We start from the raw sequence: 26,706 nt of genomic DNA on the forward strand, positions 1-26,706 counted from the left end.
ACCAGACTCCCAGATTCTCCAATGACTGGGAAGGCTTGAGACTGCCCTTAGAAACATAGAAACGACGGCAGAAAAAGACTAATCAGCCCATCCAGTCTGCCCAGCAAGCTTCCACACTTATTTTCCCCATAGTTATCTGTTTCATCAACCTTGTTGGTAACTGTTTGATTCAAATTTCCTGCCATCCCCTTTCATTAATGCAGAGAGCAATGTTGGAGTTGCATCAAAGGTGAGCGTAAGGCTTATGGTTAAGGGTAGTAATCGCCGCATCCTGCAAGTTACCCCGATGCTTGTTTGCCCAGACTGCACAGATTGATGCTTTGTTGGATGTTGTCTGAATGTAAATCCTTTTTTCCTCATTTCCCCCTACCGTTGAAACAGAGAGCAATGCTGTACATGCTTTCAAAGTGATGTATTAGGCTTAATTGGTTTAGGGTGGTAACTGTCGTAATAAGCAAGCTACCCCCACGTTTATTTATTTACCCAGATTATGAAAGTTCAGTCCTTGTCCAGGTTTATTACCCAATCAAGCTCCTGAAGCAAGGAGGTCATCCTGTTGGTCACCCAGAGACTTTCTTCCATGGATTTGGCCTGGATCAACCAGTCATCTAAGTACGGGTGTACCAGGATTCCTTCTCTTCTAAAAGCTTCCACCATGACCACCATAGTCTTGCAAAATGTTCTTGGGGCGGTGGCTAGACCAAAGGGCAGTGCCTGGAACTGATAATGGCGACAGTACAGCAAAGCATAGGAAGCGCTGATGTTCTTGATGGATTAGAAATGTAGGTAGGATAGGACCCAGGAGGTTAGGAACTCTCCCAGTGGTATGGCCATTATCATAGAGCGTAAGGTTTCCATGCGGGAATGACTCACTTGTAGGTGACGGTTGACACTTTTGAGGTCCAGGAGTGAAAGGAACCTTCCTTCTTGGGTACGAGGAAATAGATGGATTAATGCCCTGTATTTCCAGGGGTGTAGATACTGGGATTACAGCAGTCATCCTGAGGAGCCTTATAAGAGTAATCTCCACTGCCTTCTTTTTGTGCTGGGAGTGGCAAGGAGACATCATGAATACATCTCGAGCTGAGAAATTCCAGCACAAATCTTCTCGTATGACTTCCAGTACCCACTTGTCCGAAGTGATATCGACCCACCTTTGGTAAAAGAGAGACTGTCGACCCCCTATTTCCTCGTTCCAAAGATGGATCTGTAAAATTTCAATGGGAGGTTCAGGAAGATCCTGAACATGAACCTGCCCCTCTCTTGGGCTGTCGACTATGAAAGGACTGAGTTCTTCCAAAGGGCCAAGACCTCTGAAATGTCCTGTAGGGGCGGAAACATTGACAGCCCTTGGACCAGCCCCTTTTAAGTGAGGGGCGCTGCAGCTGCTTCTTATCTTCCAATAGCTGGGGGACTGAAGATTCACCTCATTTACTGGCCAGATTTTCCAATTTGTTTCCGAATAGGAGTGATGTTTTAAAGGGCATCTTTGTAAGGTTGGCTTTGGAGGTTGTGTTGGCTGACCAATTCCGCAACCATAGCTGCCTTCAGGCCACTACCACTAAGGCCACTCCTCTGGCTGAAGTACGGACTAAATCCGAGCCCTCGTCTGCTAAAAAGGCAGCGGAAGGTTCCATAACCGCTTTGGAATTTGACCCAGAGTCATCCACCTCCCAAGAGAGAAGCAGGCATGAACGAGCTACCAGGGCACAACAAGAAGCAATCTATAAGGTTATTGCTATTGCGTCAAAGGCCTGTTTAAGGATGACTCCATCTGCCTATCATGCGCATCCTTTAAGGCCACCCCTCTCTCCACTGGGATAGTTGGCTTAAAGATGGCACAGACCAGCGCATCCACTTTAGGGAAACACAAACATTCTCTCACTGCCAGATCTAGTGGCTATAGAGCTTCTAAAGCTTGTCTACCTTTAAAACTTGCTTCTCGGGCATTCCATTCCAGGTCAATCAACCCTGGATGGCTTCTAGTACTGGAAAGTAGCAAGAGGCTTTCCATAGGGAAATCAGATTGGGATTCTTCTTTGGTTCTATCATAGAGTCTGCCCCATGAACTCACAGCATGTTTAGGGTCTGGGAAACCAGGGCCGGCAATTCATCTCTATGGAAAAACCATAAAATGATCCAATACGGTTCTAAACCAGGGGGTATTTCCCCATCTTCCAAGGAATCTGGATCCTCTTCTTCGTCCGTGCTGTCTGGGTCCCTGCCAGGGATACCCTTGGTGAGTTGACGCATGCCTCGAGGTCTGCCAATAGGACAGGAAGAGGGAGGGCTTACTGGCTGAGGTTCCTTCCAGACAGGGGCAAGTGAGGTAGCAGACTGCACCTGTACAAGGCTTGAAAGCCTTGGAAGAATTCCACCCAAGAGAAGGTGGCCGAGTCCATGCCTAGCCCAGGAGATACTAGGGTAGGTGCCGCTAAATTTCCCTCTTCCATGGATGACCCAGTCCCGGGGTTACTCAGATCCAGGGTACTTTCAGTTAAGGTTGCGGCTGACCTATCCTCTGAATGGGAGGAGCCGGGCTTAGCAAAGTCTGGGGAGGCCAACTCTCCCTGGGCTTCCTCACAGGGCTGACGTAAGCAGGTCAGACTGTTCAGCCCTAATATGAGAAGCAGCGCAGAGAGAAAGGCACTTTTGCTTCTTTGCTGCCGGAGCCATTGGCGATGGTAACTGCATGTTCAGATGGCTTTTGCTTAAAATTTTATATGCACAGATTTCTGGTACCTTCATGGGCCGCAGTGAGGCACATGCACAGCCCGTACCCCCCGCTTTACATGTATTCCACAATGTGCATACTGAAGCTCTATGGTGGGCAATACAGGCACAAAAGCGCGCACAAGATGGCACAGATGCGGCCTACCATGCTGTGTGCTGACCAAGCCTAAAAGTGGGGCCAAGCCCACCGGCGGGGCTACTCAACCCACTTGGAAGCCCACTTCCTCTTATCCCAACAGGATCGGGAACAACATCGATACAGCGTGCCAAGTGAGGAGACCGGAGGAAGTCTTACCGAAACCCCTCCAACATCTCTGAATTGGGAGGAAATCCACTTCTTTTTTTTTTTTGCGCTTACTGGCCGAGTACAGAAACAGTCTCCGACTGCAGGGAGAGAGGGATTTGGCCACCACCACTGCCGCACTCTGCTTCCTGCACCCGCTGCCGACCAAAGCACAACCTCTGAGGGAAATCACCTCAGGAATTCTCAACTGGGGGAGGGACCCTTTAGATATCACCGCAGGAAAGCGGGGCCCAATCTTTTCTCCAATTTAAAAGTAGAATTTCTTCTTCCAAAAGGTACAGCGATCCCCATAGGGAAAGCAAGTCCGCACCTGCTGGAGACGGAGAAATACTGAAGGGCTAGAGTCACTGCAGAGGTGTATCTAGGGTGACATCAGCTTTGAAACCAGACTGTCTCCATCTGCTGGCATGGGAGCATAAATCATCTGTCCTGAGTCCATTTGGCTACACGCTAGGAAATAGAGATTTACGCAGGAACACCGGCCATCAAAAAAACACCCTCCTCTTGGTGTGGTTAGAAGTGTGTGCTATGTTCCACCACACACTTAGCCACATTTGCATGAGGTGTTTCTTTGGGAGCGGGGAGAAGGAAAATAACGCACTCAGAATGCACGTTCAAATCCACAAGCATGTACATTTTCATGAGGAAAAAAAAAAAATTAAAAAATAGGTGGCCATGCAAAAAGCACATGTCCGTGGGTGTTTTGCGTGTTTCAAAGAGAAAGCTTGCATAGACGTTCTCTTTGGAAATTAGTGGTCCAAATGGATCGCTTCGTCCCAGGTCAGAAAGTTTGAAAATCGCTCCTTATACTCAGGATGGCTTTATAAGCCAGGGCAGTTAATGCAGCATTTCACAGTAAGCTCTTACAGGCTCCTGCAGTGGAAAGAGGTGGCTTTTATGGCAGGATAGGTCCTGGAGTGCTCTGGTTGAGTACCAGCTAACTAGAGTATACCCAGAAAATGGTGTGCTTTATGCCTGAAGAACCTCTGATCCTGATCTGGACACCTCTTGACTAATGAGCCACGATCCGTCTGGGCTTTGAAATGCTGCCCTGGGACTCCCAAATCACAGTTTGTCACAGATCATGATTCGTAAGTCAGTTGTAGGAGTTCTATGGCCCAAATGTACTCACTAGTGGGACTTGTGGATTAAAATAGTGAATAATAGTGCATAAAAAAGCAGAGTGATACTGTGGCCGCTTATGAAATTTGTGACCCATGGATCAGGAGTGCTGAAATCCCTAAGAGGGCAATTTTCAAAGTAATTTACGTGAGTAAGAGACTTTACCCATGGTACTCAGCTGTCTGACAACACACCCTCCCTTAATATGGCTAAATGCCAGTGCATTGTTGAATGCACGGACTTTTGGCTGCATTTAAATTTCTGGGGGAGGAAAACAACAAGGGCAGATACATTTTTAGTCTTGCATGTATTATTCTCCATGCAAAATGTGCTCACACAAAGTAGGAGCAAAGATCCACAGCTCTCTTGGGCTTGTGGCCAAGTTCAAGTAAATGCAAACTTTAGATTCCGAGAGGTCAATATTCAAAGCCATTTAGAAGGCTAACTCACAAGTTATCCATGTAAATGGCAAGTTATCCATTTGAAATATTTAGTTTTGAATATTGACTCTATGTGCGCATATACACGTGTAAAACAGGGGAGCTCTAGGGGCATTCTGGGGCAGGGCCAAAGGTAATGCACAAGTTGCAATTTAATAGAGACTTGTGCGTATATATTTGGCAACTTACTCATGTATTTTCATACCTGCTAATTATCTTGTGTATTTATTGTGTAGTATGGGCTGGATGAATTGTGGGGGAGAATTCAGGCTCAATAATCAAGTGGGTCTTGATGACCTCAAGAAGGACTGGACAAACTGGTGGAGGAATCGCCAAACTGAAAATTTCAATTACGCACGCACGTTTTAAAGTGTCGGCGTCCATGCGTAGATTGGGTCTTACACAAGCCAATTCTACTCGGTTTTCGCGAGTAAAATATACATGCATATATTTTAAAAATAGGTCGGGAAAGTACATGCATTCAAATACTTTGAAATACTTGCTTTCAATGAATTGCATACGTTTGCTCGTAAGTAGACGTGCATATTTTATTATGCACAGGGGTTATAAAATATTATCGTAGATCTCCACATGGCCATATATGTGGTGTATATACAGCTTTGCAGAGTTTTCATCATCTATGGGTGAAAGGGGGGGGGGGGGCTCTGATTAATAGAACCATTAGGATATGCTTAATGGTCTTACCAGTCTGCAGGAGAAATGGCCAAAAATAATCCACATTCCCAATAAGGAACTGAGTCTTCCAAACCATCTGTGGCTCTAAGGGCCTCATATACTAAGTATTTTCCCATAGAGAAAGAATGGGACCTAAGTTTGATATATATTGATTATTATATGCCTGAATATATTGTTTAAAAAGTACACCTATTGCCACATAACTGTAGAAAAATGCCCCCTGGTGGTTTTGTTTATAACTACAGCATGTTACAATGACAATTTTCTAATATTTAAGTCAAAAATGCCTGTATAACCTTATATACACAAGCACACAGACAAAGGGGTCCATATTCAAAAGCCATTTAGATGGATAACGTAATAGTTATCCATCTAAATGGCTTACCCGCCTATATTCAGCCTTTAGCTAGCAGAGTTAGCCAGATGACTTAACCCGCTAAGTCTGGTTGAATCAAAGAGCTGTCCTAAAGTTAGCTGGCTATATTCAATAGGGTGACTGCTCCATTGAATATGCCTCCAAAGTTAGCCGGATAAACTTATCCGGCTAACTTTGGAGGTTAAGTTTATCCGGCTAACTTACTATCCAGATTGTATCTGAAATAGACCTCAAAAGAAAGTACAACCCTGTATGTAAACACATATGCATATACAAGGACTCGGCTGTTATATACAACCCTTAGACAAATGATTCCAATCCTGTTAGATTTTCAAGACATTTGATCCAACAAGATCATGCTGTAAACCATTTGGTATGCATGCTTAATGATCTATTTAAACCATGTTGGGTAATCTTTGATTAGAAAAGTGGCATATCATATGTATGAGATATATTTGCATACATCATTTATAACAGGCATATTCATTGTGGTTAAGCTGGCTAAGGATTACTGAGAACAGGCTTGGGAACCCACAATGAAAGACTAAGACATGGAAAGCTTTAATGAGGACCAACAGCTATTTGTGCCATGAGCCAGTCCATGAGCACAGACCGGTCAGACTCGGAAGGCCACTGTGGCTCACGAGAAAGAAAAAAAAATCCCAAAAAGGATGAATTTAAAAAGATAGAAACATACTCATCGTCTCCGCCGCAGAGCTTGAGAAGGGTGTGCTTGTACTCCCCTGATGTATCGTTCTGAATAATAAAAAAATAAAAATAGTAGAGTAGAATGGTGATTTACAAAAAATAAAGAACATCCTTCTGCCCCAGAACCCTGTGGCTCCTTGGATTGCACCTCCCAACATGCCTAATTTGAAAAGTTAATTCTCTTTAAGTCAGCTAAGAATTCCCTTTACTAGGGAACAGTCTCAAGGATGGAAAGCAGGTAAAAAGCAGATTATCTGGAAGCTTAAGACTCTGACTCTTGTGTATCTGTACAGCACTGCATATGTCTAGTAGCTCTTTAGAAATAATAGTTGCAGTAGTATATTTTAGGGATGTGTATTTGTGTCCCATTCGTTTTGTGCGTACATTAATCTGTTTGTTACAGAGGCACTTACACATGAAATGAATGAAACAAATGGATGCCCAAAAACTAATGAATGCACATCCCTAGACTAGATTTACATTTCGAGTAAAAGCAGGACAAAAGTGTGCTAAAAACCTCAATAAATAACACAAGTGCAAAAAAAAAAAAAAAAATGTCTTTTTGACCTTGTAACTAGTCCTGTTGATCGGAGTCAGGAAGGAGTGTGCGTGCAATTAAAAAAATGGCCATGGTGTTTGTAGGCCTGCAAGCCAGTTTACAAAAGACATTTCCCAGTTTCCTTTTGAAAATCTCAGTGGCCAGCACTGCAGGGCTTCTTTATCCTTCCAAAGTATGCAAGGTAAGGCAGACCTGGCGATTGCAACATGAAAATTCCTGCTTGCATGTCACCCAGCTCCCTCTAGCACAGGGGTCGGGAACCCATGGCTCGCGAGCCAGATATGGCTCTTTTGAGGGCTGCATCTGGCTCGCAGACAGTCGCCACACTTTCCCGCTGACCCAGCTGCTCCCCGGTCCTCCTCCGCCTGGGCTTAAAATGCTGTCAGCCCGGGCGGAACGCGGCAGGACAGCTGGAGTCAGCGGCACCCGGCGTACTCTCTTCTTCCCCCCCCCCCCCCCCGCGGCCCGGAAGAGGAAGTGGAGAGTATCGGCTGCCTGCGCAGCAAGAAGAGGCCACGCTAGTGCGCTCGGCATCGGCCCGAAGAAAAGAAGACTGCAGCGCGGCTCGGAGGAAAATGAAGAGCTTCAACCGCGGCCGATGGGACTCCGCCTCCGCTGAAAATGAAGAGGTTAGCGTTGGGAGGAGGCTGCTGCTGCTGCCGCGAGTTCCCGGGGTGGGGGAGAGAGAGAGTGAATGAGCTTCTTCATTTTCAGCGGAGGCGGAGTCCCATCGGCCGCGGTTGAAGCTCTTCATTTTCCTCCGAGCCGCGCTGCAGTCTTCTTTTCTTCGGGCCGATGCCGAGCGCACTAGCGTGGCCTCTTCTTGCCGCGCAGGCAGCCGATACTCTCCACTTCCTCTTCCGGGCCGCGGGGGGCGGCCCTGTGTGTGTGTGTGAGAGAGATGCATCTCCACTTCCTCTTGTGTGTGTGTGTGTGTGTGTGTGTGAGAGATGCATGTATGTGAATGATTGAGAGCCTGTACATGTGAAAGAGAGTATGTCTGTGATTGAGAGCCTGCCTGTGAGAGAGAGAGCATGAATGTAAGTTTACCATTGGGAACCTGTATGTGTAAGTTTGTGATTGAAAACCTGTTTGTGTGAAAGAGTATGTGTGTATGATTGAGATCCTTTGTGTGTGAGAGAAATCATGTGTATGTATGATTAAGAGCCTGTGTGTATAAGTAAGAGAGAGATCATGTGTGTCTTTGTGTGATTGAGAGCTGGTTTAGGTGATGGAGCATGTGAGTATGTGATTGAGAGCCTGTGTTTAAATGAGAGAGACCATGTGTGTCTGTGTGTGATTGAGAGCTGATTTAGGTGAGGGAGCATGTGAGTATGTGATTGAGAGCCTGTGTTTAAATGAGAGAGAGAGACCATGTGTGTCTGTGTGTGATTGAGAGCTGATTTAGGTGAGGGAGCATGTGAGTATGTGATTGAGAGCCTGTGTGTAAATGAGAGAAAGAGAGGACATGTTTGTAAGCATGTGAATGAGAGTCTGTGTGTGAGAGAAAAAGACAGCATGTATTTATGTGATTGAAAGCCTGTGTGTGTGTGTGTGTAAGCATGAAAAGATAGACAGCATGTGTGTAAATGTGTAATTAAGAGCCTATATAAGTGAGAGAGAAAAAACGTGTATATGAGTACTGAGAGCATGTGTGTATAGGTGTGTAATTGAGAGCCAGTGTGAGAGAGAGCGCTGGTATGTGACTGAGAGAGGAGAAAGTTCCAAGCAAACTACCCCACCTCCTGCTAATTCAGAACAATCTCAGGACACCTGGATATCAAACGTTCCCAGGTATGCAGAGCAAAAAAATTTTTGTATCCTTATTATTTTTCATTACTGGGTCTTTGTGTCTGCTATTTTGAAATTTTTTGTTGGTATCTGGAAATGTTTTATATGCGTTTTTAATTATTGGATATTCCACTCATCAGCTGTTTCGAAATATGTTCTTTTTGTTAGTACAGTTTTACTGCTGATGATTTTATATTTCTTGATTTGTTTTATAAGGATGGGTGATGTTTCTTTTTTCCTTTGTTACACTGCATACAGAGACTCTGGCTTGTTGCAGTTTCCAATTCAGTTTTTTCTGCATGCTTCTAGTTATGCGTTTTGGTCTCTTTATTCTATGTTAGGTGAGGGACAGCACGTGATTCAGGTGAGGTTTTCTGCTGGCGTGTAGTTTCTGTGTAGGACTCTATAGCAGCCTGACTTGGTCCGTTTTCCTAATAGGAGATGTATTGATGTCTTAAGGCCTGGTGTAATATTTTCAGAGACTTATTGTACTTTAAAAGTGTGATCTTACATAAAATGCACACATTTACTTGTATTTAGTTTTAAACATATTGTATGGCTCTCATGGAATTACATTTTAAAATATGTGGCGTTTATGGCTCTCTCAGCCAAAAAGGTTCCTGACCCCTGCTCTAGCACCTGACACTGCCACTTTTCCCCTTGGGATAACATATGCTTGCTATCAAAACACACTTTTCTCTGCATATGCTAGGGAGTGGGGAGGGGCACACAATTTTCAAAGGGTTTTCTTTTCCCACAGGCAAAACAGATGTCTCCCTTGTTTGGAATGAAGGCTATGGAGCAAAAACGTAATATAATTTGATACCTTTTTATTAGACTAACAATACATTTTTGACTAGCTTTTGGGAGCTAACCTTCCCTTCCCTCTTTGGTTAATGCCTGAAAACTAGTCAAGAAATGTATTTTTTCTGTGCATTCAAATGAACTAACACTGCAACCACATCTACATCTCCCCTGTTGAAATCCTTGGATGTCCAATGTAAAATGAGAATTGGTCAGACTCAGCAGGGCCCTAGAGTCACAACAGGGAAAAAAAAAAGGCTTCTGTGCATTTTGTGAAGTCTAGAAGTTTGATCTGGATAGCACATAGGTCATCATTTGAGAGAAAGATATTTTATGGGTGGTTTATGCAGGAAATTAACCCGTAGCATTCCACCTCTAAAAACAATAAGCACCAGGATTGTTTCCCTGGCCACGTTTACCTTGATCATGGAGTACAGCGACTTCTCATACTTGGTCCTAAAGGCCTCCCGGATGTCCATCATGTCAATTTCACTGCGGGAGACCATAATCCGAATCAGGGTGTTGTCAGCCGTCCCCATTCCCTGAAAGAAACACAGAGATATGAGATGCCCAGAATCCACTGAAAAAGGATAGGATTTTTTTTCCCCACAAATACTAGAGTGTTTGTACCCATGAAGATGACAAAGAATGGTTAAGGATGGAGAATTTCCTTATTGGAACTGCTCCTTGGTAAAAAGAGCAGGTATGAGAGATCCTGATGGTTATACTGTAGAGAGATAATCACAGTGTCACCCACCGAAGTGGGAAGGAAGGTCAATAAAGAGCAGGGTTCATTACCCTGAGTGATTAGCTATGGAATATGTTAGTGACTTAATGAGACAGTCCCAATCAACATGAGTTGGATGACACTTAATATAAAAGCAATACCACTAATAGGCGGCTAATATTCAAAGAAAACATAGAACAGATAAGTTATCCCTCTAAATTTAGCAGTATAAAGTTATCCTGTTTATTCAGCGGGATAAGTCCTGCTGAAAATTCCCAATTAAATGTATCCAGCTATCTTTAGCCAGATAAACTTTAAATATAACCAGCTCTCTTTTGAATATCACTGGCTAGATTTATAGTCATTCAGCCTCATGTGGCCAGACAACTGGCTATATTATTTTAAATGTAGCCAAATGTCTAAAGTTAAGTGGCCTTCGTGTTCAACCAAAAAACCCAAAACAAAACAAAACATCTCTGCGTAGGCCTGGAGGCCTGAATCTCAGACCCCCACCCACTATGTAAACTCTCCAGGACAGTCCCTAAATGTACCAGCAGGAGTATTAGCAATAAACTTAGGAAAATTAATAGGGAGAATATTCAAATGCCTAGCATATTTATTTATTTAAACATTTATCATCCACTTAGAATGATAGAATTGTGCATAATTCTCAAGGTTCTCAATCTTCTGAGAAAAATCCTGATTGCCTTGAAACAGTTCACTCTGAGCAGCAGTCATCTGATTTAACATGTTGCTCGAAATGATCAACTTTCTCCAGTTGGGTCTTAAGGGCCATTTTTTATGGATATCCACAGACAATATTACTAAAAATATTACTGCTTTTCCAAAGGCACCAAAACATTCTTCCACAGGGAATCCAAAGTGATAGCAGTTGGCTTACTCAGTAGGGCTCTAGAGACAAGACCAGCAAGCACCCCTGAAGTAACCCTGCAAATGGGGGGGCTTACTCCATCCACGCTCATCTGAGCTTGAATCACCCAACTCTCCTGCTGTTGCTCCTCTGAGCCACTTTCCACACTGACTCTTCATGGCAAGCTCCCATGGGAGAAGGCAGGAGTTGTCCTCCAGATGTTGCCACAAGTGATGCTTTTGTCAGTATTATTGAAGGCAACAGGACCACACTGCTAACATCTCCACCGTCCATAGAAACAAGCAGCATCAATGCACCTAGACTCAATGGTGTTTCCAGGTCTGACCTTGGGCTCATTAGCTCACTTGCAGCCAAGGACTCTCCAGCAGATGCCCCTCCTGCCGCCTCTTGTCTGAGGAAACTGCCTATCTTCACCTGCGGGGTAAGCTCTCTGCACAGAGAGCTGGGGGATCCCTCACAAATCTTCCCCTCCACCATAATTGCAAGGTAACAAAGTAAAAGCAAAAAGAGAGAAAGGGAAAAACCCAGTAGGTTTAGAGAGAGTGCAACACATGTCCTCTCATCAAGCCGCCATCTGGAATCCTCTAGTATTCTCTAATTTGAATGATCAGTATTTATTTATTTATTTAAAGGCTTTTATATACCGGAGTTCATGCACTAGTGCATACCACTTCGGTTTACACGGAACAAGGAACAGAAAATTACATCAAACAGATTGAACAATTAAACAAATATACAATTACATCCAACAATTGGGTATAAATAACATGGCTAACTTAGTAGGAACTTAGAGTTAGAGGTGAAGGAGAGAAATAGTACCAAGTAGTAATAGAACAATGTTAATAGCTAAATAATAAATATAAATAGTAAATACAAGTTCTTATAATAAATACAGGTGTTTACAGATTACAGTCTTCAAGAAAAGTTTACGTCTACAGAATAGGGTTAAGTAAATAAGAACTGGCGGTTATTTCTATAGGAGTGAAGACTTCAAAAACTAAGGTTACATCTGGATTAAGAGGTATTGGTGTAGCATGTTCAAATATTTAATGATTTGGAATTGTGAGACCAAGGATAAAATTAGGAGTTGTTTGATATGATTATAAAAGCGAGAATGATTCAAGTTCTGGGATGTGGTTCTGAGCTAGACCTTTAAGTGTAGGCTTTTGTAAAGAGCCAGGTCTTGAGTTTCTTTTTGAATGTTCGAGTACACGTTTCGAGGCGAATGTCCGTGGGGAGGGCATTCCAATGAAGGGGGCTGGCAGTCGAGAATGCACGTTTCTTGAGTGAGGACTTGGCTGAAGGTACGTGTAAGGTGCCTAAGTATCTGTTTCTGATTGGTCGTGAAGACTCGTGTAGGCGAAGTGGAAGGCTTAGATCTAGCGACGTTTGTGAATGGATGTTCTTGTGTGTTATAGTTAGCACTTTGAAAATGATTCTGGATCTGATGGGGAGCCAGTGTAAGTGTTTTAGTATGGGTGTTATGTGTTCACTTCTGCTGGTGTTAGTAAGAATCCTTGCGGCGGAGTTCTGCAACATTTGTAGAGGTTTTGTGGTTATGGTTGGAAGGTCTATAAGCAGAGAGTTGCAGTAATCGATTTTGGAAAATAGTATTGTTTGGAGGACTGTTCTGAAGTCCTGAAAATGCAGGAGAGGTTTCAGCTTTTTCAGAATATGTAGTTTATAATAGCATTCTTTCGTTGTGTTCTTGACAAATTCTTTGAGGTTCAGCCTTTTGTCTAAGGTGACCCCAAGGTCTCTTACTTGAGTGGAATTGATCATTGGTGGTGAGGTTAGGTTGTTGGTAGGCTGAAGGTTCTCATCTGGAGTGATAAGCAAAAGTTCTGTTTTTGACGTATTAAGTACTAGGTTAAGGCTAGATAGGAGTGAGTTTATGGACTGTAGACAATTGTTCCAGAAGTTGATGGTGCTGGAGATGGAGTCAGTGATTGGCAGCAGAATCTGAACATCGTCTGCGTATATGAAGTGTGTGACCTTAAGACTTGAGAGTAGATGACATAGGGGGAGAAGATAGATGTTAAAGAGGGTGGGGGAGAGAGAGGATCCTTGGGGAACTCCGAAAGAGGATTTGACCGGGAGGGAATCCTTGTTGCTGATTCTGACCTTGAAAGTCCTATTGTGTAGGAAGGATCTGAACCATTCCAGGGCTGATCCTGAGATGCCTATGTCTGAGAGCCGGTCGATCAGGATAGAGTGTTTTACGGTATCAAACGCAGCTGATAGGTCGAGGAGAATCAGGAGGTATGGGGTCTTTTTCTCCAGACCTACGAGGACTCTGTCAGTTAGAGAGGTTAGGAGGAATTCCGTACTAAGGGATTTGCGGAATCCGAATTGGGCTGTTGTGAGTATTTTATGCTCTTCTAGGTATTCAGATAACTGTTTGTTGACTATCCTCTCCATAAGTTTGGCTACAAATGGAAGGTTAGCTATGGGGCGAAAATTAGCTGGGTCTGTAGGGTCCAAGTTGGGTTTTTTGAGAAGAGGTTTGAGGGTGGCTAGTTTCAGGATGTCTGGTACTAGTCCTTGGGTTAGCGAGCTATTAATTATCTCTGCTAAGGGCTTCGCTATGATGTTCGGAATGGTGAGTAGGAGTTTAGAAGGGATGGAATCTGTCGGGTGAGTGGAGGGTTTCATCTTTTTGAGAGTCATTTCTATTTCAAGTGAGGAGATAGGTTCGAATGAATCTAGGTTTATGTTCTGGTTGCGTGAAGGAGTGATGATAGAAGGAGGTACTGTGTTACTGGTTGCCAGAGGGGCCATTAGCTTGAGAATTTTGTTTTCAAAAAATTGAGCAAGTTCTGTGCATCTTGATTGTGCTTGATCATCTGGGATAGTTGGTGAGGTGGGTTTTGTGAGCTCTGAGACATATGTGAACAGCGCTTTGGGATCAAAGGAAAACTTGTGAATTTTGTGGGCATAAAAATCTCTCTTTGTGCGAAGGATGTTGTTTCTGTAGTTGTGCATGAGGGTTTTGTACTCATTCAGTGTAGTGTTGGAAGGATTCCTCCGCCATGCGTGTTCTTTTTTTCTCAATTCTAATTTGATGGTTTTTAGTTCCTGCGTGAACCATGGTTTTTTGGTTTTGCAGGCTGGGTTGATCTCTTTGGTTTTTTGGGGGCAAAGTTTTTCTGCCACCTTGTTCGTAATGTTGTGCCATGACGAGGTGGCTGTTTCTGCGTCTGAAAGGTCAAGATTGGTGAGTTCCGAAGATAGGAGAGAGGTGAGGTCCTCTCTAGAGCATGAGTTCCTGTAGTGAATTGTGGTTTTGATGTTTGGAGATATGGGGTTGTCCTTGATACAGAGATTAGTTGTTATCATCAGGTGATCTGACCATGGGATAGGGGAGCATTGTGGTGGGGAAGATTGTGAAAGGCCTGAGTTGATGAATATAAGGTCCAGAGTGTGCCCTGCTTTGTGTGTGGGACCTTTAACAATTTGAGAGAAGCCCATAGCCTTAAAAGAAGATAGTAGCATATCGCAATTAGCGGATAAAGGGATCACGTCTGTGTGAATGTTAAAGTCTCCTAGGATGACAGCTGGGGTTTATTATTATTATTGTTTATTTATAAACAATGGGATAGATTTTCAAAGGATTAAGCGCGTAACCCCCGAAAACCTACCCCAAACCCCCCCCTGTGCGTGCCGAGCCTATCTTGCATAGGCTGCCGGCTCACGCAAAGCCCCGGGACGCAAGTAAGTCCCGGGGCTTTCCTGGGGGGGGGGGCTGCGGGCGTGGTTCCGGCCCGGGGGTGTGGCCACGGCCTCCGGACCAGTCCCCAGACCGGAACATGGTGCGCCGGCAGCCGGCCCGGCGCACGCAAGTTACGCCTGCCTTGAGCAGGCTTAACTTTTGCAACAAAAGTAGGGGGGTTAGATAGGGCTGGGGGGGGGGGGGTTAGATAGGGGAAGGTGGGGGAAGGTGGGGGGAGGCGGACGACCCCAGATTTTAACAGCTACGCGCGTATCTATTGAAATCCGGTGTACTTTTGTTTGCGCCTGGTGCGCGAACAAATGTACGTGCGCGCGTACTTTTATAAAATCTACCCCTATTTGTACTGAGTTGACAACAGTATATGTTGACAAATACTCAAATAAGAGGACTGGTCATTTGGTCAGCTTGTTAATGGCCTTCTGTAGTCTTTGAAAATATCCGTCTCCCCTGAAACAGCTTGATGCGAAGCACAACCCGTGTTGGGTTGTGAGAGACAATTACATTCCAGATAAGTTGAATTTTGAATTGCATATTCATAAACCTTTAGAAAAATATATTTATGCAATACCTGCTAAGGATCTATGATTATATCTTCAGATCCTATTAGCTTAAGGGTTACGATTTCCATCCTCTTTCTGCCATATTAATATGTATCTTGCAAACTCAGGAATACAGAGGCTCATGTTAAAAAGCTTGAGGAGCACTTACTCACCTTCATAGACTTGTAGAGTCTAGTAGCAAAATATTCTGTGGTACTACGAATGCACTTCACTGTGGAAGAGAACAGCAAAACATGAAGGATGTCCAAGGTCAAACCAAAGAAAAGAGAGACTGTAGTCTAAATTGGTAGATCTTATTGTAAGAGTTGGGCCTTCTGCTTTCCGACAGGGGAGGACTCTCAGGTGGTTTATGGATTATTTGCAAGTTGGAATTTATTTCTCAATCTATTCAATTATTTGCACCATGAGGAAGTGATGCTTTGTGTTTAACATTAAAAGTCCCTCAGTTGGTTGGGTAAATATTTCTTCATCCTTCCAAAGGGCATCAGAAGTGCCCTCCACAAAGCACACTCATATACTCCAATATAGGTCTGGCTAGTACACTGGCTAAAAGCCTGTAGGTCCTCCATGGGATAGCATAAAGTAGGTACTGGAGAGCTAAGCAAAGAATGGAAGTTCATCTAGAACTCTAAGGCGTAGCCTGGTTAGAGCAATGGTCTGGAAATAAGGGTTCAAATCCCACTTCTCCCACAAATACACCCAATGATAGTAAGCTCTATTGGAAGGGACTTATAGTACCTGAACACTTACCGCGGGGCTTCTCAAACCTGGGAATCCCCACAGCCAGTTAGATTTTTTGAGATACTCATCATGAATATGCTTGAGAAATCTGCACACACTGCAAACTCACGCATATTCCTTGTAGATATGTTGAAAACCTGACTGGCTGTGGAGACCCCGGGGCAGGTTTGGTAAACTCTGTTTAATTGCTGTCGTACATTCAGTAGCACTATAAAAATAAGTATTATTACAAACTTTAAGAAGTCTCGGAGAAGCTCTCTCCCTCTTTCCCCATTCCCACAGAAATCTTGCTGGCTCTGAGATCACCTGAAGTTCCACAGTGAGCTTAAGTTATAGGCTTTGACTTTGCTCAAACTCATTAACAGGGCCATTAATTGAGAGCTGCATCCTGAAGCAATTACAGTCCCCTAGAAATTAGTCTTTCCCTCCCTAACAGCAGCTCCAACCAAGGCAAGTCACAGCCGTTGACTTAGATGAGGCAGGAGTACCCCATGGTGCAATTTAAAACAGGGGAGAAGGCGGCTTAAAAATAAATAAATATATATATATATATATATATATATATATATATATATATATATATATATATATATATATATATATATAATATCTTACCCACGGACAACATCAGCTTCTCAAAATCTCCAGACAACTCTCCTTGAATGCTTTCTTCAATCTCCTTCCCTGAAATCTTCTTGTATTCATCAAATACTGAAGAGAACAGGAAGAACATGAACAAGGTCATTACTATGTGGTCAGCTTTCCAGAACTATCAGTTTGAGTCCCTGCCCACCCCCCACCCCCCTCAATATCAAAGTTGGGAAAATCCTAACATATGCCATCGTTCCTACTTTTTTTTTCCCCCCACTTGTCCCCTCTTGCCAATATATTTCCAGTGGAGTTTTTTAGGTCATGCATGTATGTTAGAGGTGATCTGGTCAAACCATCTGCCAAACAAAGGTAGCTTATACAGTAGTGTCAGCAATACGGGATGCCAATGTTTGTCTTTGCTTACTGCAAGAGATCACAATTACCAAGAAACTCCACACAAAACTAAATGGAGCCTAATTTCTGGGACACGCATCCATGTGTATACGTGAATCCCCCCCAAAAATACCCTGGATGTGATCCTCTTGGCCCAGATCTTCCACTTTTAAGGGTTTGGTATAGAAGATAAATATAATTGAGGCAGATTTTGATTGCTTAAACATGGCAGGAGATGGGCCAGTAAGACAAAGATGTACTCGTATTTGAAAAAAAAAATTTTTTTTAATCTATCCAGGAATCTTCATCAAGATTACCCCTGATGCAGCGCTGCCAAGGGGAAGCAAATTTTATGAGAATTTTCAGGCTACGGCATCATACTGTGCTTGCTGATTTCTCCTTCCTCTCCAGTCCATTGGTCAGGCATTCTTTTGCCAGCCAAAAGACTGGAGGGGATGGCAGAAACAGTAGCAGTGATCGACCACCTTTTCGAGTCTGCTCTCTCCCCCAAAGTCATGCTGCATGACGCTCTCAGCTCCCCCACAGATGGGAGTTAGCTGTCTCCTGCTCTGCCACCAGCAGAGAGAACAGCCAGAAGCAGGAGTTTTCTGCCCAATGTGGAAGACCTGGCAGGCGTGCCTCGTAGTACATTTTTCTAATACGAGAAGGCATAACTCTTAGATCATTTCCTGCCACTAGCTCCTCCTGGGATCTGTGCAATTTTTGTGCAGTTTCAATTGAAAGGGACCTCTGGAACAAAAACCTCAGGCAGGAACAAAATTTGTATCTGTTGTCTGGCAGTTCTAACCATTGCTCCATCTAGTCAGATCCTGATATCCATCTCAAAGCAAAGACCCACAACCCAAGTGTCAAATAAAATGAGAGTTTGAAAAATGTCTTTACAGGATTGCATCTGTCTGTGAGCAGTATTTGCCAACATCGCAAGTGGATTATATTTTCAATTATAATCATTTCAAAAGTCCTCCCTTCTGGAAAAGGTGAAACATGACAGTCAACAAGTCAAGGAGTCTAGAGCCCGGGTAGCTTTTCAGATACGTGGTATTCCATGTTTAATAAGTTTTTATCAGGTACTAACAGATACAGTATTGCACTGTTGGCAGAATTTTAGTTCATGCCTGAAAACATACTAACCCAGCTGAAGATGCTGCTTGCTTCTGCTTCCAAGAATGTAGATGAACTGGGCCTCATCCGTACCCCATTTCTGTTCTCCAGCTTCATAAAGCTCCTGATAAAGAAGAAAATGAGTTACTGCCATAGCTGGCTCACCTCAATATTACCATCACCAACATATCATGATAATAATCATCAACATCAGAGCAGTATCACACCACCATTGTCATCAATTCACCAGAACTGTGAAGGACTTCAAAGGGGCGTGGGATAAACACTGTGGATCCATAAAGTCAAGAGGCCGCCAATGAAGAGTGGGTGACTCGCCAGAATGATGGCTACTGCCTGGAGACAATACCCTTAGTCAATAAACATACACATGGTTACTGTGACTCCAACATCACTCTAAGATTCAACAGCAAGAGGAAATGTGGAAAAAAGGATTTGCACTCACAAAGACGGGAGTAGCTGGCTTGTTACGGCGGTTACTACCCCAAACCAAATATCCAAATTACTACCTCCACCTTCCTCTATTCCTGATGCCTTTCAACTAGCTTGATCACTCCATTCTTATACTTCACTTTCAATGCATATCCAGCATAGTTCTCTGCTTCAACAGCAGGGGAGAAGAAAAACTGTTACTTCACACATCCAGCAGAGCTCTCTGCTTAAACGGCAGGGGAGAAGAAAAAAGGGTTCGCACTCACAAAGCGGGGAGTAGCTGGCTTGTTACGGCGGTTACTACCCCAAACCAAATGTACCTGATACTTCACTCTCGACGCATATCCAGCATAGCTCTCTGCTTCAACGGCAGGGGAAAAGAAAAACTGATACTTCACGCATATCCAGCATAACTTCAACGGCAGGGGAGAAGAAAAAAGGATTCACACTCACAAAGCGGGGAGTAGCTGGCTTGTCACGGCAGTTACTACCCCAAACCAAATGTGCCTGATACTTCACTTTCGATGCATATCCAGCATAGCTCTCTGCTTCAACGGCAGGGGAGAAGAAAAAAACTGATACCTCACGCATATCCAGCATAGCTCCCTGCTTCAACGGCAGGGGAGAAGATAAACAACCAATAAGGGCTGTATAACATAATCTGGGTAAAAACAAATAAGCATGGGTGTAGCTTGCTTATTGCGGCGGTTACTACCCCTACTACCTCTAACTAATCAAGCTAGATATTTCACTTGGATGCAGCTCCTCCACCGCTCTCTACATTAATGGCGGGGGTGGAAGGGAATTAGAACCAAGAGCTATGAGAAACAGATAAGTATGGGAGAAGAAATGAGGGAAGCTTGCTGGGCAGACTGGATGGGCCATTTGGTCTTCTTCTGCCGTCATTTCTATGTTTCTATGTTTCTATTAACATCAACATCTTTCATCATGAATGTTGCCAACATTGCCCACATCAGTTATTACTCTTATCGTTAGTAAAACCAATAAGAATCATCACCCTAATCAATAGTGTTATGGTTGGCATTGACTATCCCCATCAACAACCCCATTACTACAACATAAGCATCTAGAGAGCAGCATTCTACTGTCCAGAAAGCTACAACCAAGAAGCAAAAAAAGTCCTAGGAAAACAACATTGGGCATTGTGAGCTTATATAGTCACAGCCATTCCTAAACACAGTCAAATGCCAAGTCCTCCTGCCTTCCATGGGGGGAGGACAATTTTCAAAGGAGGGTAAATAGCCATTTACATGTATCCACTGGCTGGCTGAAAAATTGCCCTCTCTTAGTATGGCTAAAGGTAGGCATGTGGTTCCAGAAAGTGGCATTGAGAAGTGCTTCCAGGGGCATCTTGGATGAGATCAAAAAATAGCACACACAGATTGTACTTCCATGTCTACACGCGTTATTTTCCATGAACAATCTGCCCATACAAAAAGCAGGTGCAAATGTCCACTGGTACTTGTACATGCAGCCAAGTTTCAAAGTAAGAGTACCTGCAGGGTTCTCTCTTCCAAACTTGATGCCGACTTTATTTCAAAGTGAGCAGTTTGAAAATTGACCCCCTTATATTCTTTCTGAGCAAAACGCCATCTCTCTTTCACATGCATCATCCGGGATGGGCTGCTGTGATTATTAATGGATTTATACCTTAGCGTCCTGTTCCACCAGACTTTCACTCACAACATCGTCTTCCTCTCGCGTGCCCTGGAAGAGGAGGAGAAGAAACAACCCCAATGAGGCAACCTTTTACTGGACATGGCCCCTCAGCTTAGCAAGAGAGAAAACCTACCTGAAGTAACACGATAAGCATTTTTTTGAAATGGCCCGACGTATCTCCAGTGACATCTTCCTCCAGTTCCCTATTGTAGGCTTCATGCCATTGGGAAAATTAAACAGAAAGAGAGAGAGACACATGCATGAAACGCTTTTGGCAGTTTAACAATGTTTAAAGTCCCTTTCTAAGCCCAGTCTGTACGGCACCCTGAGAGTGGCAGAACACTCCCCGACTTCAGTTGATATTTCTGCGAGCTGACAGCTAAGTGTTCTCGAACACACTCACCATTCTTGTAGGCCTCGACGAGAGCATGCATCTGTTGGTTAGTCCGCGATGCCAGTATCTCAATTAGGGCCTTCTCGTCTGTGCCAATGCCCTGTTTAAAAATAAAAAACAATCTCTTGTGCACAGATCTTTGGAAATCCACTGATCTTGGAAATGATTCCAGAAAGGAAATTTCTCTTAAAATCTCTGTCCTGAAGTGGTTTGGAAAAGCATCACCTGCTTTTCTTTCAGTAGCGTTGCCCAGGCATTAAATGAAAAGCATAAAATATCCCCAAAAGGAATCAAGGGCAGAAATACGGATACTTTCTGCAGGAAAGTTAAAATGGGGCATTTTATAGTAACAAAAATGACATCAGTATATTTATCTTGGAGGTAGTTAAAATGGAACAGTTCCACATTAACACAGAGGTATTAAATTTCTCTTTGGCACAGGACCATGGTATAGTTCCTCTCTCAATAGGGCTACGAGTCGCTTGTAGATTAACCAAATGGCAGCGATGCCTTCATCCGATTCCTTACCTGGAGAGCATCTTTAATTTCCTTGGCATCATGGTAAGCCGGTGGCCTCATCAGACCCACAATCAGCCTTTCAAATTTTCCTGTTAGTTCATACTTCAGGTGGTCGATGAGGTCCTGACCAAAGCAGCAAAGAAAGAAAAACCAGAGTGAGCCATCGAATGGTGACAGATGTAAGGCCAAAGTCTGGGAAGGGCTCAAGTAGGTTAAGATGTCGCAAAATTGAAAAAGGGATGGAGAAATGGGGTTGAGAGTTAAGCACATTCCCACTTCTGCTCCTTTGCTAGACGCCTTCTCCATTCAGTGTCTCAAGATGGACAGAAGAAGACTTGGAAGAACAGAGGGAAAGCAAGAAGTAATATAATTTGTTGCAAGAGGGTGCCTGCTCCCCCTACTCTGACCAACATCAAGGAAAGCGTCACGGAACGCTAGCCACGAAAGAAAGCGTCACAGAACGCTAGCCACGAAAGAAAGCGTCACAGAACGCTAGCCACGAAAGAAAGCGTCACAGAACGCTAGCCACGAATAAAGTGTCACAGAATGCTAGCCACGAATAAAGCGTCACAGAACGCTAGCCACGAATAAAGTGTCACAGCAGAAAAATTTGTTATGGATCTACTGCATAAAATTTCACTATTCTGAAAAATCACATAAATATCTACAACAGTGCTATCTGAAGGTGGGCTATCGTAGCACGAGCCAGCAATGCTGCCGACAAAGCCGACGACACGGCTGCACATAATTATCAACTCACCTGTAAGCGAATAAATATCAAAAAGTGAAAAACAAGGTCAAGAAAGTAAACACTAAATGACTGCATATTACCCTAGTGTACCTGTATCAGGGGGATCCCCGTGTTAAACCGAGCTGTGCGCACTCCTGCATTTGTATGCGAGACAGAATGCACCTCCTGGTCTAGCACTCTTCCTTCCTCCATCCCTTTCACTGGCTCCTCTCACTTTTAGACAATTTGCTGGTTTTGTCCCTTTGGTCTCATTGTGTCCGTGAGACTCAGTTTGCCATACTTACCTTTCCGTACAGCGATTTGTAGGCCTGGCTGATCTGCTGTCGCTGGCGGTTGCTTCGGGTGCTTATCAGCTCTAGGATGGCTTCTTTGTTACTGCCTACAGGGAAGGCGGGAGAGAGAGAGGCAAGGACAGCGAAGGAGTCAAGAAAAACAGAGGAAGGGAAGAGGAAGTGTGTCAGATTCACATTGTCCTCTAGGTTGGGAGCATGTCACTAGCACGGCTTCATCCTTCATGGATTTCTGACACATCAATGAAGAAATCCCCCCTCCCCCAGCCTGTCCCAGTCCATATAGACAGCAGTGCTGCAAAGGTAAGGAGCTTGGCATTTCATTTTGTAGGCCCTAAGGATGGATATTGAATTTTTTCACCTACCAAATCCCTTCATCGCATTGTAGAGAGTCTCTGCATCCTGGTTAGCATTAAAGTCAGGGAAATCCTTCACAGAGCCCCTGTATCTTCCACCCTGCAGAGGTAACAAGAACAGTGAAGAAAAATACTCCTGTTAAAAAAAAACACAAAACGTTGACGTCTCATCAACATGAACTGAAAATGAACGAAGAGGAACTGAACAGGGAGACAGAGAGGGGCCTATTTTTTGTACAAGATGGGATCTGTGTCAAAAAAAGGAAATTCAGCAGACCTTTGGCCAAGTTCATCACATTTTAATTGCTGAAAATCACATGTACGGTTTTGCAAAAAATGTTCAATTTTATTTTTTGCAGGAAACATCCAGAATGAGAGGGGCCAATTCCCCCCAGCTTAGGTGTCTTATCTGGCCTATAAAGCTGTTGTCAGCATGGACTCAGGCACCTTCTTTACAAACTCTCATTCTGCAGTAGAAACAGCTGTCCCTGTAAAGAAAAATAAGGCTGAAAGTAACAGGAAACCCAGAGACGGTCTAAATACTCCAGTGCCTCTCAAGGAAAGTGTATGTACATCACATAAGCAAGAGCTCCGCTATGTTTATAAGTGGCTCAGATTTTCCGCTCACTTATTGGCAGACGAGGCTGGAAGGGCAGGATGTGCTCTTGAGCAGCTCATGGTTTCAGCAGTGCAAGTTTGAGAAGATTAAACAGGTTTTTCCTCGCTTCAGAATACCATCTTAAAGCTTGCCTGTGCATTCCCCCTGCTCTCCCTTCCCCTGGGAAACAGAAGAGTCAGGACTGGAGGAGGGACTTCTGAGGGACAGAGAGAGAGACCATCGTAAGTGGAGCTAGAAGTGAGAGTCTTCCTAGGCCTCATGGCAAGTTTTAGAACTGAGCCTTCAAAGTCCCCATTCACATATGGTCCGACCAATCCCAAAGTGAAGAGACAGCAGTACTAGCACTCAAACAATATGGTACATATGGGGGCAAAGTACCAGGGGCGAGGGGAGGGCTTTTGTACCCATGGACCTTGCAGGAGATTATCAGCTATGCTGAATCCCCAGACCACCACTGCCTCACTGCGGCTCCTGACTTACACTGCCCAGCCAGTCTAACCAGGCTGCAACAGCTAGAAGAAAACCCAGCTGGAACTCCATTAGAGGAATAGCTGCCTATCCATTTATCACATTATCAGGTCCTGGTCCAGATGCCACGGGAGACAGGACAGGTTGCTGTTCCTCTGGTGGCGCTGTCTCTGCAGACAGAAAGTCTCCTCGTCTCCAAGTGATTCTCGGGGACTGACCTTCAGTTGGAATTCATGGGCTTTTCCCAAGCCCCACCTCCTCTGGACATGCAGCACTCCCATCCAATTGGTAATGAGGCATTTCTTCACACATGAAGTTTTCTATGCTGGAGCTGTTCTGAAACTAGGCTTAACCTCTTCCTTTCTCGGGCTCCTTCACTCCCTTGGTCCCCTCTGAAACAATTCCATGAATGGAAGGTTCCTGGGGGAAGCCTTTCAGGAGCGCCTGCTTCTTAGTCTCTTCTGTCTTATGGCATGCAAGGGCTCTGTCCATGGAGGGCCACGCCTATGGAACAGGATGTCAAATTCTGCCCCTTCATTCGCATGGCATCTGTGGCTTCAGCTGGTTTGATGGCCCTCAGAGGTCTCACCAGACCTAGTCTCTAAAGTGATGTCAGGGTATATTGAGGAGAAGCATCACTCCCCCTTGGGAAGGGTATACTTCATGTATAAAACCTCTCCATCCATGTGATGCTGGGGCGGAAGTGGAAAAGGAATTAGGAACTGCGACGAGTTCAAGTGCTCTCTCTCTCCACAGAGGAGGTGCCAGTGGGCCCTATCCCTCCACAGGGAAGGTTCAGGGAGGGGAGAAGAGAGTCTGCTTAGCGACGTGGCTAGGACCTGAGGGAGACGGCTGCCTGGCCTCACTGAGAGGAAAACGAGTTCCTGGGATTCCAGAGTTTGAAGAGGAGGGGGGTTTGGGAGGAAGAGAACCCATCATAGGTGTGGATGAGGGTACCAGAAGGGAGTCAGAGATAAGCATCCTAACTGGGAACATTCCTATGGTCACAAACTGATCCAATACAAATCAGCTCCACAGAAAGAGAGAGAAACAGAGAAAGAGGAACCTTTGAGATTTCCAGCACCCAAAAGGTACTGGGAGGGCCCAGGGTGGAAGGGTTACCTGCCCTAAATGCTTACCTTTGTGGGGGGGAATATGAGAAGAGACCGAGATGTAATTTTTGTATGTGAAACCTTACCTAGCATCCAATAAGAGGCTCACCAAGAGTAAGCGATTTTAACGTTTATAAAGGTGCTTCCAGTTAAAAGTCACAGCATCCCATCCACGACAGCTAGGAGTCAGCGTAAAGAAATGCTTAGACCTTAGCTGGAGCTTCCAACAGGCCGATACAGTACAGTGCGCACTGTTACTCCGCATTTGGACGTGCGTTTTTGACACGCTAGCTCTACCCCTTATTCAGTAATGGGTAATAGCGCGTCGAAAACGCACGTCCAACCCCCCTGAAACTAATAGCGCCCGCAACATGCAAATGCATGTTGATGGCACTCTTAGTTAGTCCCGCGCGATTCAGTAAGTAAAATGTGCAGCCAAGCCGCACATTTTACTTTCAGAAATTAGCGCCTACCCAAAGGTAGGCGTTAATTTCTGCCGGCGCCGGGGAAGTGCACAGAAAAGCAGTAAAAACTGCTTTTCTGTACAGCCTCTGACTTAATATCAATTTTGCCAGCGTCCATTTTCCGAACCCGTGGCTGTCAGCGGGTTTGAGAACCGATGCCGGCAAAATTGAGCGTCGGCTGTCAAACTCGCTGACAGCCGCCGCTCCTGTCAAAAAAGAGGAGCTAGGGACGCGCTAGTGTCCCTAGCGCCTCTTTTTACCGCCTAATTAAAATAAATTAAAATACTGAATCGCGCGCACAGGAGAGCGGCCACTCGCCCGTGACCTTTACTGTATTGGCCTGAGTGTGAGCTCACCTGTAGTCATGTTTAGGGCTTGAAACACCTTATTACCCACAACGTTAATCATGGAAGTCAACAATTACCACCACCACCACCACCACCATGCAAAGACCAAACTTGTGTGTGTTATTTTGATGGAAAATGTAATTTGCTAAAAATTCTTAGAGCCCAATTCAAGGTCTCTCTATAGACACAGAGCGTGAAGAAAGCCTTAGTGAACCGGCCCCTTAATGATCACATTGGGAGAATTCAACTCTTGGATATGAATTCTTGGCTCCCCTCCTTACCCCTCCGCTTCAAAAATGTTATCCTTTTATTTGTTATTGTACTGAAACAATTGATCTAGCTTTAAAAACAAAACTTATTTCAAAGCAGTAATAGTTTGTTCTGTAATGTATTCAGCATCGCTTCCTCCGAAGCTTACTAAGAAGTCACATCCTCTTACATATTCCAGGGGCGAAAGTTTATTTTTGGAAAAGTGGGTTATAAAGAATAAATAAATAAAATGACAGTCTATAAGCAGGGGTGTTGCCATCCAACGTGCACAGGCACCAGGAAATTTAAAAAACGGGGCACGCTGAGCAGTAGCCACCGGCTTAAAGTACTTGGCTTATGGCTGTCAAGCTGCAGCAATTTATTTATTTATTTGTTTGTTTTATATACCGTCAATCTGAAACAACCTCAATGGTGTACACTCAATTATATAGAAAAAACCTATATAATACAATGAAAACAAACATAAAATAGTCAAATTAAAAACACAAAAATTATTTGCAATAAGATAAAAAATATAAATAAAATACAATATCTTAAACAATATTAGTAAATTTGTAAATAAATGCAACTGAAAATAAAAGAAAAGATAAAACCAAAATAAAATAAAAGACAAGTAAAGCCAGATGTTATAGCTTCAAGCACAGAAACAGCTAGAAAAGATTCGCACAGCCATATTGATTATTACTCTGCTGTC

The 26,706-nt window shown here is 44.0% G+C and overlaps 1 protein-coding gene across 2 annotated transcripts in view; it reads right to left on the bottom strand.

Annotated features, from left to right (window-relative positions):
- The window catches only part of ANXA6 (annexin A6), a 70,706-nt gene that overhangs the window by 26,103 nt on the left and 17,897 nt on the right, over positions 1-26,706 (bottom strand). For both annotated transcript variants that reach the window (XM_029583344.1, XM_029583343.1), the window contains exons 3-13: positions 22,742-22,832; positions 22,371-22,465; positions 21,345-21,458; positions 20,826-20,916; positions 20,556-20,635; positions 20,414-20,470; positions 18,323-18,416; positions 16,802-16,897; positions 15,598-15,656; positions 9,953-10,075; positions 6,369-6,427 (exon numbers count right to left, since the gene is read on the bottom strand). In XM_029583344.1, the coding sequence (XP_029439204.1) occupies positions 6,369-6,427; positions 9,953-10,075; positions 15,598-15,656; positions 16,802-16,897; positions 18,323-18,416; positions 20,414-20,470; positions 20,556-20,635; positions 20,826-20,916; positions 21,345-21,458; positions 22,371-22,465; positions 22,742-22,832 (959 nt within the window). The remainder of the gene's footprint in view (positions 1-6,368; positions 6,428-9,952; positions 10,076-15,597; positions 15,657-16,801; positions 16,898-18,322; positions 18,417-20,413; positions 20,471-20,555; positions 20,636-20,825; positions 20,917-21,344; positions 21,459-22,370; positions 22,466-22,741; positions 22,833-26,706) is intronic.

The sequence above is a fragment of the Rhinatrema bivittatum genome, chromosome 18 (assembly GCF_901001135.1).
Source record: "Rhinatrema bivittatum chromosome 18, aRhiBiv1.1, whole genome shotgun sequence".
In the NCBI taxonomy this organism is placed as follows: domain Eukaryota; kingdom Metazoa; phylum Chordata; class Amphibia; order Gymnophiona; family Rhinatrematidae; genus Rhinatrema; species Rhinatrema bivittatum.